General features: G+C 52.4%; 1 protein-coding gene across 7 annotated transcripts in view; it reads left to right on the top strand.

Moving 5' to 3' along the window:
• Positions 1–15,223, top strand: part of LOC309856265 (steryl-sulfatase-like) — a 430,475-nt gene that overhangs the window by 139,914 nt on the left and 275,338 nt on the right. For 3 of the 7 annotated variants that reach the window (XM_082717182.1, XM_082717180.1, XM_082717183.1), the window contains one exon: positions 3,430–6,395. The exons of 3 other annotated variants lie outside the window; for them this stretch is intronic. In XM_082717182.1, coding sequence (XP_082573308.1) covers positions 3,430–3,803 — 374 coding nt within the window. In that variant the 3' untranslated portion in view covers positions 3,804–6,395. Of the gene's footprint in view, positions 1–3,429; positions 6,397–15,223 lie in introns of those variants that run through there. One more of the 7 variants, XM_082717181.1, reaches the window with a different exon arrangement.

Below are 15,223 nucleotides of genomic sequence, written 5' to 3'. Positions count from 1 at the left end.
CCGAAGGCAGAGGCTTAACCCACTGAGCCACCCAGGTGCCCCTCTGAAGCGGTTCTTAAAGGACTTGAAGGTGACCGTGTAGCAGGAAACCACACCAGAATGAAATCCTCGACGGCGTTCAGCACGGGATGTCTGGGTCTCAGTGATAAAAGCCAGTGTCCCCAAGCCACTGCCATCGAATGGTCTCTACCCGTTAGGCAATTGTAGCGGGCAGGCGTGTCTTAAGACGTGTGACAGGGACGGGATATAAGAGCAGAGGGAGTCCACTGGGTCTCTCGCTTAGACGGAAGCTTGATGTTCCCACACAACGCTCAGTGGCCTTTACTGGGCACCTGACTCTGTATCGAGGGGTTTCCACTCTCAAGGCGGTATCACAGGGCAGGGACTGTTACCCTCCACACTGTGTGGAAGCGGAGAGTGCGCTTCCCAGGGAGCCGCGTCTGAACCCAGATCAGGGCCAGCCTCCCCAGGGGGTGGGTCGCTGCTGAGGACCAACAGGGACCCTAATGTCAGGGACACGCACGTTGGAATGTGCATTGACGTCCATTGTGCACAACAGAGTATCTTCTGCATGACGCTGAGCGAGGTGCCTCTTGGTTCCCCTCCGTTCTGGCTGTAACATGGAACAGTGGGTCCTTGCCGCTCTGTTCTAAATGAGTTGGACATCCCGTTGGGGTCCACGTATTGATCTGTTGCAGCGGCGGGAGAACAGTCTTTCTTCAGAGTAGGGTGGGATTCTAGCAGTAGAAAAGACGTATTGTTTGTTAAAAATCCCAATATTTTCCTAGTCTACGGAGAAATGTAGGAAGGAATACATTATCAACATAATTTGGGGAGATAGGACAAAATACAGCTATTGGCAACGTAAGAGGACACCAGAGCCTACCTGCTTTATCACATGCCTGGGATGTCGCGGTTTCCTTGGAAACGGGAGCTCTGAAAATGTGGATTCCCAGGTTCCCGGGGAAGGAGGAGTGGGGATGAGGTTCACGTGCTGTGAGCCTACAGGCCTTAAAGTGTGTTTCTATTGCTCTGAGTGGAGCAAATCCAAAATGGTCCAGGAAGCAGCAGAGAGAATAGGCCATGTTTTTTGCAAAAATGTTTAAAATTCACATTGGACAACAAAAAGGTGCATAGCCCACAGAGCATACCAAGCCGGCCGAGAGTCAGAAACACGGGTGCTCCGTTCTGCCCTTGTCCGAGCTGCGTAGCGGTTCTGCCGATGCTCCCGGGTGCGGATGTCCGGATTTCCCTGCCCGGCCTTTCCGTCAGGGCTGTGGCTCCTGCGCCGGCAAGCTGGGGCGGAGGCTGTCCGTGATGGGAATCTGTGAGCGTCCCCGACCACGGATGGGCCCTCCGTGGCGGTGGCGTCTGTCACCGGAAAAAGTTCTAAGGGAAGTCGGTCGTACTTGGGGGGACACGGGGAAAAGAGGAGTTCACAGAGAGAAGGTCACGGAAAGCCACGTGGGTTTTAACAGTCTGCTGGAGAGGGTAGCCGTGCTCGAGGCACTGTGTCTGCAGGCTGGTGTGCGGTGGTGGCGCGCTGGGAGGTGGTGCAGGTGTGACGTCAGCCTGTCCCAGCGTCCCCGAGGCCGAGCCTGCCGGCACCCGGAGACGGATTCCCCGTAACGTGTTCATGCATGGCCGAGGCACACAGCGTGCCCTGGGCTTCCCGCGAGTCCCAGTTGTCCCCCAGAACCACGGTGCGGCTCACATGCCCTTGCCTGAGTCTATGCGAGAGCAAGGTTTGCTGGGGGACAAAGCGACACCCACAGCCGTGTGTGAAGTGGACCCCTCGGTTTATTTCCCGCCGACAATGGCTGTCTGCCGAGCGGGCCCCCTAAAATATGCAGAGTACGCAAATGCGGTAGCAGGTGCGTCGGGGGTGCCGCACCGTGGGAACGACTTTGGGGGAGTTCGGAAAAGCCCTGCGGGGAAGTTGCAGAGGGGCGCGTTCTCATTGGGCACCGGCTCGCATGGGTCAGGGGCTGCTCAGGCTGTTGCTGTGGCCACGTTCTCCACACGCAGGAAGCTGTTGGCAGAGCTCTGTCAGAGGCTGTTTGCTGAGCCCTCAGGTCCTCCGAAACGCCTAACATCCTGGAGTCAACTGGGAATCCGTGGTTTCCTAACCATTGTCGGCGAGGCAGGCTGTTCTTTAAAAAGGAGATTGAGTATTGGGGAGATATAAGGGAACACAGACTTGGTTGTCAAAGAGCTAAATTTTTAGGGACGCCTGGGTGGCTCCGTCGGCTAAGTATCCAACTCCCGATTTCTGTTCGGCCTGAAATTCAGTGAGGCTCGTGAGTTCAAACCCCACATCGGGCTTTTAAAAAATATAAATAAAATAAAACTTAATTTTTAAACAATATAATCATCCTACTGTGGGGTCAGTGAATGCTCCTCATTTGGCATTTTTAGCAGCTTTCCTAAAAAACAAGTTGCCCTGAAATTCCAGTTCTGCGGTTTTTAGGAAAGTACAGAGCTCTGCACACGCAGTGCCAGTCCCCGTTGGCCGTCTGTCCGTCCGTCCCTGTCCTCACTCGGAGGCCCCCTGCGTCCTGGACTGGCTGCTTTCAGGCTTTGTCAGGGCAGAGAAGGAAAATGTTCCCTGAGGTCTTAGCAAGAGTAAGACTGAGTGTGAGTCCGAGCCTGTGCGTGTGTCTGTCTGCATGTGCATGTGTCTGTCTGCGTGTGCGTGTGTCTGTCTGCGTGTGTCTGTCTGCGTGTGCGTGTGTCTGTCTGCGTGTGCGTGCGCTTCTCATGTCTCTCGTGCACGTCAGCCGCGAGTCTCCCTGTTCCGGAAGCTCCTGTCCGTTTATCACAGAAGCAGAGGCCGCAGGTGGAGAGGGTCGGGGAGCAGGCGGAGGTGGAGCTGCGAGCTTATTAAGTCTGTTGGTCCGTGTGTGCGTGTGTGTCGGTCGAGAGTCTGCTGTGCAGCTCCACGCTGTAAAGTCTGCGACCCCCCAAACGCCGACGCCGGCTGAGCTCCCCGTGCAAACACAGCAGAGGCTTTGTCTTCTCTTGCCTGCACAGCATCGCCTGGGGCCTTGGGGGTCAGGGAAGAGGAGGAGGAGGGAGAGACAGGCAGGAGGGCAAAGAGAGAGAAGGGTCTTCTCCATGAGAAGAAGACGCCTTGGGGAGCGCGTGTGAGTGTGCCTCGTAGAAGCTGTCGTTCTGCCGCTGCTACCCCTGCCCCGTCCTTGGTGCTTACGGCTAACTGCATGCTCCTGCGCGGTTTCTCCGAGCTGTGGCTCTTCTTCGCAGCGGTCGGGACGAGCCCTCTATCCGTCCGTCCGTCTGTCGCTCTGCTGACTGAGCCTTTGCTTTCCGGGAGGAAGCCCCCCAGCCCCCCGCCGGCTTCCGTCCCCTCTACGGGGACGCTCAGGATGCGTCCCGGCCCGCGCCAACCTGTGTCCTTGTGCACCGCAGGCACGTCCGTCTGGAAGGTCTTCTTCTTCACGCCCAAGTTCAGCCCCGAGGGCGCCAACGGCTGCTTCTCCACGCACGTGTGTTTCTGCCACGGCCACTTTGTGACCCCGCACCACCCGCCGCTGCTCTTCGACCTGTCCAAGGACCCCCGGGAGAGAAACCCGCTGTCGCCGGCCACGGAGCCCCGCTTCCAGGAGATCGTGGACGCCATGCGGCGGGCCGCCGCGCGCCACGCCGAGACGCTGCAGGAGGTCCCCAACCAGCTGTCCCTGGGCAACGTCATGTGGAAGCCGTGGCTGCAGATGTGCTGCTCCGCCTCCGGGCTGTCTTGCCAGTGTGACCGGGAGACGGCGGCCCGGAGGGCGAGCCGCTAGGTGCCCGTCAAGGGGACGCGACAGTGGCCCGGCGCCTGTCCCGCCTCCTGCCTTATGCACGCACATGGGGGTGGCCCAGCGGAGAGCCGGCCCTGTCGGCCTCACACCGGGAACCTCTCTCCATCTCACCGCCCCACGGCTCCGTCGAGAGCTCCCTGGTGACCCCAGGGGGGGCATCAAAGTCTACGGTACCTGCAGGGAAACATGCCACAGCTGGGGCTTCGTGGCCAAAATTCTGAGTCCTGTAAGCGTGGGAAGGTTAGGCATGTAGGAAGGAGCGGAGGGAATCACATCGATGCCTCTGCAAATGCAGGACCCTTGGCGTAAGGGGCCATGATCCCTCGATGCTGTGAGGGGCGTGCTTCCCTTGGCCCGCTGCTATAAGGGGGCATCGCATTGAAAAAAGCCGCAACAAAATCTTAACACATGGAACTTAGAATGACTAAGGGGCCTTCTTCACCAGTAATAGATGCCGTGCATGGCAGATTGGTTTGGAAGGCCGTGGCCATCAGTGTTATATAGAGCACATAGTCGAAACTCTCTCTGATCGATGGACCTACAGGCACATAGTTTATGTCTTTCTTCCGGAAGTCAGAGATACTTAAACCATAAAACTAGATGTTTCACGCTATGTAGGGAGAAGGGAGAGAGGCTCCCAGATGCACTTTCTTCACGCAGCACGCTTTTTTTTTTGGTGAAATCCTTCGGGAACCAGAATCTCCGAACAGTCTGTCCTGAGCGGATATCCGTGGCGTCCCTTATAGTGTTATATCTGGGTTTTACTGTTTCTTTGGCGAATGGACTGTGTCAGAGAAAGGCTACCTCGGGGACACGGTCGCACGAGGAAGCCCTCCCGGTGCGGTGTGGAATTACTGGCCTGGGAAGTGGACTGCTGGGCCGGGCGGACTCGTAAGCACTTTGTGACCCACGCACAATATCGGGATAGCTTTAGTTCTTGCAGAATGTGCTACGACCGCAGGAGCTCGTCTCAGAACCTTTGTTTGACACTGGTGTGATGTAAGAAACACGTGTGGCTTCTGTCTCCAGTGAGATGTCCCGTTTTGTTCTAATCCTGCTTCTTCCAACATCAGCAGTGCAGGACAGGGCAGCGGCTGGCCACGGGCGGGGTGGGTGGGCACGGCTCCGAGGGCGGAAAGGCCTGCGTCTGCACCGCCAACCCCCACGGAGGAGAGTACAACCCTAAGTATTAGACGCTCCTGGCCCTCGATCAGACACCAGACCTCCTCCAACAGGATCACGCGGGCCTTTCCGGTCCGTGGAGAGGAGCCGTACCTGCCCTGTTCCTCTCTGTAGTGCACGTGTTTGCTCCGTTCCGGGAGACGGCAGACAGCCGGAAACCTGGACCGCCGCCCCCGTGGTCGTGTGGACACTGCCTGTGCTCTCAGGCACACTGACCACGGGCCATATGTCTCTCTACGTGTCCCCCACCCCAGGAGAACTCCCAAGATCCGACAGTATTCCCGCAGTCCCTCTTGAGGTCCGGGATTCCACATTTCGCACTTTGCTTTGCTTTCTCTTACAGTCCACAAGGGATGTTGTTAGCCTCCCCTCCCCGGGAAGGGTTGAAACATGTCGGGCAAACAGGTGTCTTGCTTTTCGTGGGGATTTCGAACTCCAGAAATTGGCGGGATTCTGTTCCCTTGCTTGGCTGGTGTTACTATGCCAAAACTATTTAAAACCACTGTTACGGACTTGTGTTTTACGCTGATGGTGTGTATTTAAAGTTGAGCACCCTCAAGGCAAGTGGCCTTCTCGACAGCATTTCCGGGGGTGGGGCTGTGTGTTCAGCATTGAGTGAGAAGACGCAGTTTTATCGATTCTGTGACTACGTACGTAGGTGAAGACTTGTCCCGTCTGTACAATGTGACCAGCCAATGAAGGACACATATACCTCTAGAAATAAAATCAGCTTTAAAGTATTGGCCTCAGGGAGGCCCGGGCGGCTCCGTGGGCTCGGCGTCTGCCTTCAGCTCACATCGGGATCGCGGGGTCCTGGGTTCAAGCCTCACGACGGGGACCGTGCTCAACGGAGAGCCTGCTTCTCTTGCTGCCCGCCGCACTCCCTGTTTCTGTGCTGTGTCGTTCTCTCCAACAAATAAATAAAAATCTTGGAAAAAAAAATTGCCTCAAAATAACGTAGACGACCGTTACGGAGCAGGGTATTGGAAAATCCGGTGTGTCCATGATAAGCGTAATTCCGAGGTTTCAGCCCACTTGCCCTGTCAAAGTTTGGCTTGGGATCCACGGCAGGAAATTGGAATTCTATTTTCAGCAGACGCCTAGCAAACCTCTTTTATGACCTAGTCTGTGTTGTTTTTACGAGGTTGTGTGAGCTGCTTGTTTTCAACGCACCTCATGGGTATGACCGCTTAAGCTGTATGTCCCAACCTTACAGGGTTTTGGAACTTTAAACAAATTCTTTTAAAAGAAAACCTATCAGGGTACCTGGGTGGCTCAGTGGGTTAAAGCCTCTGCCTTCGGCTCAGGTCCTGATCCCAGAGTCCTGGGATGGATCCCCGCATCGGGCTCTCTGCTCAGCGGGAAGCCTGCTTCTCCCTCTCCCACTGGCCCTGCTTGTGTTCCCTCTCTCGCTGTGTCTCTCTGTGTCAAATAAATAAAATCTTTTAAAAGTAAATAAATAAATGAAATAAAAGAAAGCCTCTCTATCTGTCCCATGTCATAGATCTAACGTACCAAGCAAACAGGGACGTACGGACGGGTCTCTTTTCCCAAGGCCTATAACCCTGCCTCAAAAGCTGAGTCCCAGGCGCCGGCGGCGGTCAGCTTCCAAGAAAGGAAACACGTCGCATTGCCCTGGAGGACATACGGCGGAGAGCGGGGGAGAAGGTGCAGGGAAAGGACGCGGTCCGTGTCCGGGAGACGCTCTCTGTAATGACACACCTGCTTAAGGTTTCTGAGAACCTCGTGGCAGGGTCCGTGCGAACTGAAAATAAAATTTTCCTTGACAAGGACATGTGCTGTGCCTTCTCGCGTGACTCGATGCAGCGAGTCTGGAGGGGGCGGTTCGCTGTGTGGCGCGACGGGGCACGGTTCCATTGGAGCAGTCCTGATCCCGAAGCCGCAGGGAGGGGGACACAGTGCAGAGCCGGGCAAGAAACAGACCAGCCCCTCCCCTCTGATCAGGCGGGCGCACCGCCTCGGGCCTCTTCGGGGCACGTGGAAAGTTCCCTAATTCCTTTTAAAATCAGAAGGAAGAGGATGGACCTCGAGGATTGACGATCTCACGCACTTGTGTGCCGACACAGTCGTAAGAAAGGAATCTGGGTGTGTTTCCATGTATTTTAGGTCTGCACACAGCACATCACTATCTTAAAACGGATTTACTGTGTTTTCCCTCCGCGGGCACGTCAGAGTCTCGGGTGGGCCCACACGTGGGGGACACACCTCTTGTGCTCATGAGACATGGGCAGCGGGGAAGTCTGCGGAATCGAAAGGGCAGAATGGAGAACGTTGATCTGTGTGGTTGGGTACCGGGACGGGCTGCCCTCGGAACACCGGAGCCGCGTCAGGATAAAGCACGGCAGCGGGAAGAAGGCTGGGCAAGCATTGCGGGCACAGGGGGCTCTGGTGGGCTCCCCTGTGACTCAGCACTTCTGCACAAATGCCAGCACGGGTCCTGCGGGAGAGGCCAGTGTGGGCGATGTGTGGGGACTTGTAGACGCTCCCCGCTGGCTTCAAGCCTCATGACGCGCTTGTTAGCCCTCCAAGAATGTGCCCTGTGATGTCAATGCTGGCTCCCTCCAGGCCACCTCCAGGGCGCCCGAGTGGGGGACTCTAGGGTCCTGGCTATCCTTGGGGGATCCTTGGGGTCCCGGCACCACAAACTTCCGTGCTGCTAACGCCAGCTCCAGCAAACATGGCTGAATACTGTTGGAGCTGGGTTTACTGCGCTCCCAATAAAACGATCGTCCTAACGTGCCAGTATTTAAGGAATTAAGGAAATTCAGTTCAATTAAGGAGATGCCAGCCTTCCTTCTTTGGGTAGTTTCCAACACCTCGAACGAATACACGTGTTCGCAGAAAGGAGACGTCATTCTTCTAGCGGCGTATCCATTTCCTACGAAGAAAATAGCATCTTGGAGACCCTTAGATGTTTGCCCTACTGAGGTTCCATGACTCGTGAGGGCCGTATGTTCTGAACGGTTTGCAGGGAAGCCCCGTTGAGCTCATAGTCAACTACATTTAGAGGCGGACTGTGCGATGCCCGGTCGGCTTTACCCGGTATGCGGTATGCGGTATGCGACCCTTCAACGTTCGTACCAAAGCCTGGGTTGGAAAATTGGCCTCACGGATCACGTGAGACTCTCAGGTCACAAACCCTATCGTCTACGGTGGTGTTTTCCTAAAGGCAAAATCCCCAGCGGCTGCATTTTTACAACTACGCAGTTTGAGTTGACTATGAAAAGGCGTGCTGTCTTAAATTGAACGCAGCGTGTGAGGTTAAGTACGTACAATGCCGTATTTACCAAGTCAGGCCGTGTTCCTGTCTCTGTCATTACCTCTGAGACAGAAACGTCCTCCTGTGACGGCACCGTTTTGAGTCGGTGGGTACGAGGCAGGGACGTATTTCCATCAACCCTTTTCGTCAGGTTGGGACTCTGAGACGCTCAGGCCTGGCCGGAAGGTTCCGTGTACAACCTCTTTCCTTGAGAGCACTGAACACAGTGCCGGGTAAGGAGTCCTCGAAGACCTGAGGAAGGACGGTGCCGCGGTGCGGTTACAGGAGCCTGGACCCCTGAGCCTTGTCACCACCCAGGGCACCCAGGGAGAGCTGCCTGGTTACCGACGGACCCTGAGCTGACCAAGATCCAGTCTTTTCTCTCGGAAGCCGCCGAGATTCGGAAGTTGACGGTATCCCAGCAGGTTGACTAGGAACCTTGGTTCGCCGAGTCGATTGGCCGCACTCCATCAGCCCGACGTGTTGTGATGGCTCTTTGGACGGCAAATGATGTGTCTGACTCACGGGTGCTGCTTTTCGTAGCCGCTCCGTGCATTACTTCTCGGGTGACTGTGTTCTTTTCTATTGTTTTTTAATTTTAATTTGATTGTTGTCCCAGCACTGAAGCTGGGATCCAGCCCGTTTGGTTTTTAAGTGTACAGCGCTGCTGTTAACTGAAGACACCAGCTTGCGCAGCAGACCTCCAGGACCCATCGTTCTAGCCATTGATTTGCAGCCCCCCTCATCTTTGTTTTTCCTCATATCCCCTCCACCAGTCTGCTGCTACTGCTGCTGCTGCTTCTCTAAGGCGGACGCTTGTAGGTCCCTCCCGTCAAGGAAAGGCTGAAGTGTTTGTCCTCTTGTCGCTGACGTGATTCCCGTCACCTCGCGTCCTTAAGGTTCATCTGCGTTGTTGCCTTTACGCAGATTCCCTTCCACGTTAACATCGAGGGGCAGGAAACATTATTAAAAAAGAAAAAGCCATAAGGATTGAAAAAGATGTAGAGAACCTTCGTGCTTTGGGGACATGCAAAATGGTACAGCCACTTTGGAGAACAGGATGGCGGGCCCTCCAAAAAATTAAAAACAGGATTACCATACAATCCAGCAATACCCCTTCTGGGTGTGTATCCAAAGGAATCACAGTCCGTCGGGGCACCTGGGTAGCTCCGTCACTTAAGCATCTGCCTTTGGCTCAGGTCATGATCCCAGGGTTCTGGGATGGAGCCCCGCATCGAGCTCCCTGCTCAGCGGGGGTCTGCTTCTTCCTCTCCCCCTCCCCCAGCTCATGCTCTTTTTCTGTTAAATAAATACCTAAAAATCTTTTTAAAAAAATGAGATATTCTTTAAAATCCCTGTAGACTTTATGGCGTTTGAAATCCTTAAACGCATCCTTCCTGTGCATACATTAAGCTGTCTGGTGACTGCGTGCTTTAATTCTTTCTTTTTTTTTTTTTCTTTTTTTAATCAGATTTTAGCCTTAGAAAAAGATCAAAAGGCAAACATAATGTCTTCAAGCCACCTTGTTTCGGCAGGCTTTGACATGATACCATGTAACTCCCGGTTAATATTTACAATTACTCCATGCGATCCGTGCTGCTTTTGCTTTTCTTTACAAGTCCGAGTGGAACGGGTTCCGTTACTGTCGTGCACCAGGACGTTGTACGGCGAGATCTGAGAGTCGTAGCCTCACAGGTCGAAGGCAGCAAGCACCGTGGGAGGAGGTTGGGAGAAGTCAGGGTTTCAGATAATTCAGGAGCAAATGCGTATGGCGTTTCATCAGACAAGGCCAATGGGCTGGGTCGGGAACTGCTGAGAGACAGACACATCAGACCGGCCATCTGTTAGCGCTTGTCTTAGGGACCCGTTACCAGCCGTTGCATCTGGAGCGGAGATCAAGCGAGTTTCTGGAGCACCTTGCATAGCCCTGCAGGCGAGGCAGGAGCTGGTCCCAGGAGCTGCCTCATTGGGAGCGGCTGGGATAGGGGCTTGTGCTCAGTTAGCTCCGTGCATCCCTGGCCTGACTCCCGAGTGCCTCTGTACGTTGATCGACTTAATCTTCACTATGCATCTGTCCGATAGATGTTATGATGGTTTTGCTACAGAGGAGGGAAGTGATAAATAAGTTGCTTTAGGCTTAGATTTATGGAGTGATCTCTTGGTTAAGAAAACAAGTAAAGTAGGGCACCTGGCTGGCTCAGTCTGTAGAGAGCAGGGACCCTTGATCTCAGATTGATAAGTCTGAGCCCCATGTTGGCTGTAGAGGTTACTTAAAATCCTTAATCGTTTGTTGTTTGTTTTCTAAGGAGGCTCCATGCCCACCATGGACCTCAAGGCGGGACTCGAACTCACAACCTTGAGATCAAGACCTGAGCTGAGGTAAGAGTCAGATGCTCAAACAACTGACCTACCCAGGCGCCCCAAAAAGTAAAATCTTGAAAAACAAGTGAACAGATACATTTTCAGGATATCCACATATGACCGCCTGTGCTGTGTACCACCCAACTCCAGGGGCCACATTAATACACTGCTGTGGGAACACCGCTTCTTAAATTTGTTCAGTGCACAACCTATGCCACCATATGCAGTATCGGTTAGGTTGTGACGTTGTATAGCGTCAATGACCGCACTCCTTTCACTGGTTTGCCTGGCAAGAAACCCCGAAGGACTGTGTGTGAGTTAAAGCCATGTGTTGAATCCATGAGCTCACATCTGGATTTGACATTTTTCCAGATTGAAAGAAAACGCCAAGCGTGCCAATCATGAAAATACAGTTCAAATGAATCCTTGATGTGCTGCGTTCGAAGATAAGGGCGCTTGGTTTTGTGTTTGTGTGTTTACCATCATGTACATCTCATCCTTGGACTGGGCACAGATGTCCACCTGGCTCCAGAGTCCAGGCCTATAGTCTGTTCCTCTAGGGTCAGTGCATCAGTTCTCAGTATGAAAATGCCCCCGTACATTCTCAACATCCCAGGTAGAGGCTCCTCCCCCTGGCGGTGTCAGAGAGCAGGTGACACCACAGAGAGCCTCACATAACCCTTGGTGACCACACAGGGTGACCACGAGATACTCCTTGGTGGCTGGAGTGAGTGAGATCTGCGTGTTGTCACAACAGAACGAGCACATTCCACTCATCTTGGAGGCTTCCCTTATCACCCCGTTCCTGCAAAGGAATAGTCACGAAATGGGGCAAAATACTTCATAGGTATTTGTGGGAAGCAATCCCATGGCATTTGGGACACTGGAGTAACTGAGGCTTAATCAGGCTTCTAGAAAAATGTTTTACGTAGTGGGAGGAGGAGAATGGTGAGGATGGCTTTGGGCCAGTGTAAAACGAAACAAAGAAGCAAACAGAAGTGAGTGTTTAGGTTGACTGTATCTTCAGAAATAGACACATCTGGGACACCTGGGTGGTTCAGTCAGTTAGGTGTCTGCCTTCGGCTCGGGTCATAATCCCAGGGTCCTGGGATCGAGTCCCACGTCGAGCTCTCTGCTTGGCGGGGAGCCTGCTTCCTCTTCTCTCTCTCTGCCTATTTGGGATCTTTGTCTGTCAAATAAAAAAATAAAGTCTTTTTTTAAAAAAATTAAAAAAAAAGAGGGGTGCCTCGGTGGCTCAGTGGGTTAAGCCTCAGCCTTCGGCTCAGGTCATGATCCCACGGTCCTGGGATCGAGCCCCGCATCAGGCTCTCTGCTCAGGGAGCCTGCTTACCCTCCTCTCTCTCTCTCTCTCTCTCTCTCTCTCTCTCTCTGCCTGCCTGTCTGCCTACTTGTGATCTCTTGCTGTCAAATAAATAAATAAAATCTAAAAAAAAAAAAAAAGAAAAGAAAATAAATAGACCCATCTGCTAACCTTTCCAGAGTGGGAATTAGGGAGGTAAATACCCCTTCGCACATCTTACATCACACTGAGACGCGGTACCCGTTCTGCAAGCTCAATTCTCTTTAATTGTATGTTAAAATTTGGGGACCATGTATTTTAAGCAAAAAAGGATAATGAGACCGCTACTGTTTATTTGCATCCTGCTGTTAGCTTTTCAAAGCAAGTAAACCATCTTTCGACCTTTTATCTTTTGAATTAAGTTTGCCCCTCCTCCCTTTTCTTCCACCCCAGTAATGTTTGGTGAATTCTGGTGCTAAAAAAAATATATATATATATATATATATACAACATCATTATCTTCCACAGCAATTTAAAGGGCGTCTTGCATTAGGGAAATATTGTAAACCACATTGTGTAATTTCTGTCCCAACAAGGCAGTGTGAAAGGCTCTCCAGGACTATAAATGGTTCTTCTCGTGGAGAGTTCTTATACTCTACGAGGATGAGGATATTCCACAACGAGGCCACGAACTGTGTATTGACAGTGGCAGAAGCGGGGGTGAGGCTGCACAGGGACCGGTGTGCGGGACAGAAGCTGCGTCACCCCCACTTCTGTTTGTGGCCACGTTCTCCTTCAAGATGATAAACCAGAGGTTGGGGGTCCGACGGGCCGTCGGTCGTGGCGTGGCAATTACCCAGTACGACTCCCGTCTGCCGTGATCTCCGATAATGCATGGGAAAGGGCTTGATGAATGCTTCTGTCCAAAGCACTGTTTAGCTGCGGGGCAGGCGGAAAAGCCAGAACTCAGGAGCTTCACCCCTCACTGTCTTGAGTGTCAAAACCACGCTGGCCTCGGTCAGCTCATCACTTACCGCGCTTCCAAAAGTCATATTTCTCTGCAGAAAGATGGTCTCTTGGCGTCTCTGCTTCGCACAAGTTTTCTTGAAATACAAGAAATCCCTCTCGACGGAGGCGGGCATTCATTCTAGGAGATGACAGCGTTCTTGGATTATCTTCTGATGAGATCTGGCCGTGAGCGGTGTCCCTAACAGCTAGGTGGCATGGTGCCCTTTCTAGAAATTAATGGCAGTGACAAAACTGTTTTTACCGCAGCGCGGGCAGCTACGTAAATGCTCACTCTGCGGATACCGTAGATAATGAACATCACCCACCCATTTTGAGATGTTCTGTGGCTGGGAAGGGGCGAACCCCGTCCTGTTCTGGCTCTTCCGTACTTCGGATGAATGACCTCTTCCTTTCTCCTTTTCGTGACATGAGCACAGACAGCAGCACACCACGGAAGGAAAAAGATGCGACCCACCCAGTGAATCGTACCCCCAATCCCTCATTTTGAGGATTTCAAACATAAAACAGTTCCGTCTCTGCCATATGAGTAATTCAGGATGGTGAAGACGGCGGTCGCCGAAGTGTGAGGCGCCGTGGTGATGAAACACGATTATTGCATAGAACACATTTTAATTATCCTCCGAAGAGACCGTTCCCCAATTAGAAAATGTTTTCAGCAACACCCTGGTAAGACCCATTCTGATATCTCCTTCCCACTGTTTTAATTGCAGTTTCTAAGGAACAAATGGAACCTGAAATAGTAGTTTAAACCCTTTCCTACTTGGTGGATGAGTATTTTCCTCCGCCATGAAGTAGGGACTTGCCAATGGAGAGAGTTAATCATGCTGCCCTAGATTTTGTTTGTTGTTGGCAGAGAAAGAGAGAGCTCTTTCCAGCGTGAAACTCCGTTCTCTGACTGCTCCGTGGTTCGTTTTCGCTCCCAGTACCGGAGGTGTTACAAAAGCAACACATCTTCATCAAATGCTAAAATATGAGGGGACCTTCCCAGGCAGGCCCTGTGCAGTCTGCATTTCTCTATTACGTGTGGTATTAAGAAAGACCATCTATGTATAATTTGCATGGGATTGCATTGTGTTTCCGCTGCAAGCAACGTGCTTTCCCATCCACCCGTGGAAGCCTCACCAATTTGGAACAGAAGCTTAGAGTACAGTGATGTCGTCCGTTTCGTGAGCGAGGCACTGATGAAAATTTAAATTTTAAAACCCGCTCTCATCTCTGCTGTTCCAAATGGGGAGGCGGGATGGAAAGAGCCCGTTGCAGTGGCTAAGCCTCATTAGAAACAAAACGAAACAACGTACGGTGGGAGATGTCAAACACACACAGAAGTGGAGAGGGTAACTTGGAACCCTCCGTGACCTCGTCCCCAAGCTTCAAAAACGATCCCCGCCGTGTCCGTCTTCAAACACAACTGGGTTGCCGTATTTTAAAATTGTGCATCGTCCTCCATGAGCAGAACAGAAACATTGTAATGTTTTGTAGCACCGACCGCTATGAAAATATTTTGTCTCCAGAGTGTATCTGTTTTCATAGCCCTCCTCCAGATGATCTAGTGATGTCCGCATTGGAAATTTTTTTTTATAATTTAACTTAATTTATTCATCTGACAGAGGGAGAGATCATAAGTAGGCAGAAAGGCAGGCAAAGAGTGAGGGAGAAGCAGGCTCCCTGCTGAGCAGAGAGCCCAACTCAGGGCTCGATCCCAGGACCCTGACACCATAACCTGAGCCAAAGGCAGAGGCTTTAACCCCCTGAGCCACCCAAGCGCCCCAAAGATTTTATTTACTTATTTGATATATAGAGAGAGATCAACTAGGCAGAGAGGCAGGCAGAGAGAGCGGGAAGCAGGCTCCTTGCTGAGCAGAGAGCCCGATGTGGAGCTTGATCCCAGGACCCTGAGACCATGACCTGAGCCGAAGGCAGAGGTTTAACCCACTGAGCCACCCAGGCACCCTGCATTGGAAAAATTCTTAACGGGTCAGGGTGCTAACATGATCTTTCAAAGGAGCACATGTTTTCTGACTGTCTCCCTATCTGGGGTACCCAGAAGGGGCAGGTCACTTGGGAGACCCATCCCAGCTCAGCTGTATTCAGCGTCATCCAGATCACCCAATAAAAACGGCTCCAACAATGACGATTTCCGTGGGAATCCTAGCGATCTGAATTTATGTGTCCAGCACGTTTACTTAATCTCTCATTAACCTAAACATCTCCCCTAAATGACTGATTGTGTGTCATCTGGCTCCCCTTACC

The sequence above is a fragment of the Mustela nivalis genome (genome assembly GCF_964662115.1).
Source record: "Mustela nivalis genome assembly, chromosome: X".
Taxonomy (NCBI): domain Eukaryota; kingdom Metazoa; phylum Chordata; class Mammalia; order Carnivora; family Mustelidae; genus Mustela; species Mustela nivalis.
This window is presented reverse-complemented; position numbering and strand designations above follow the sequence as displayed.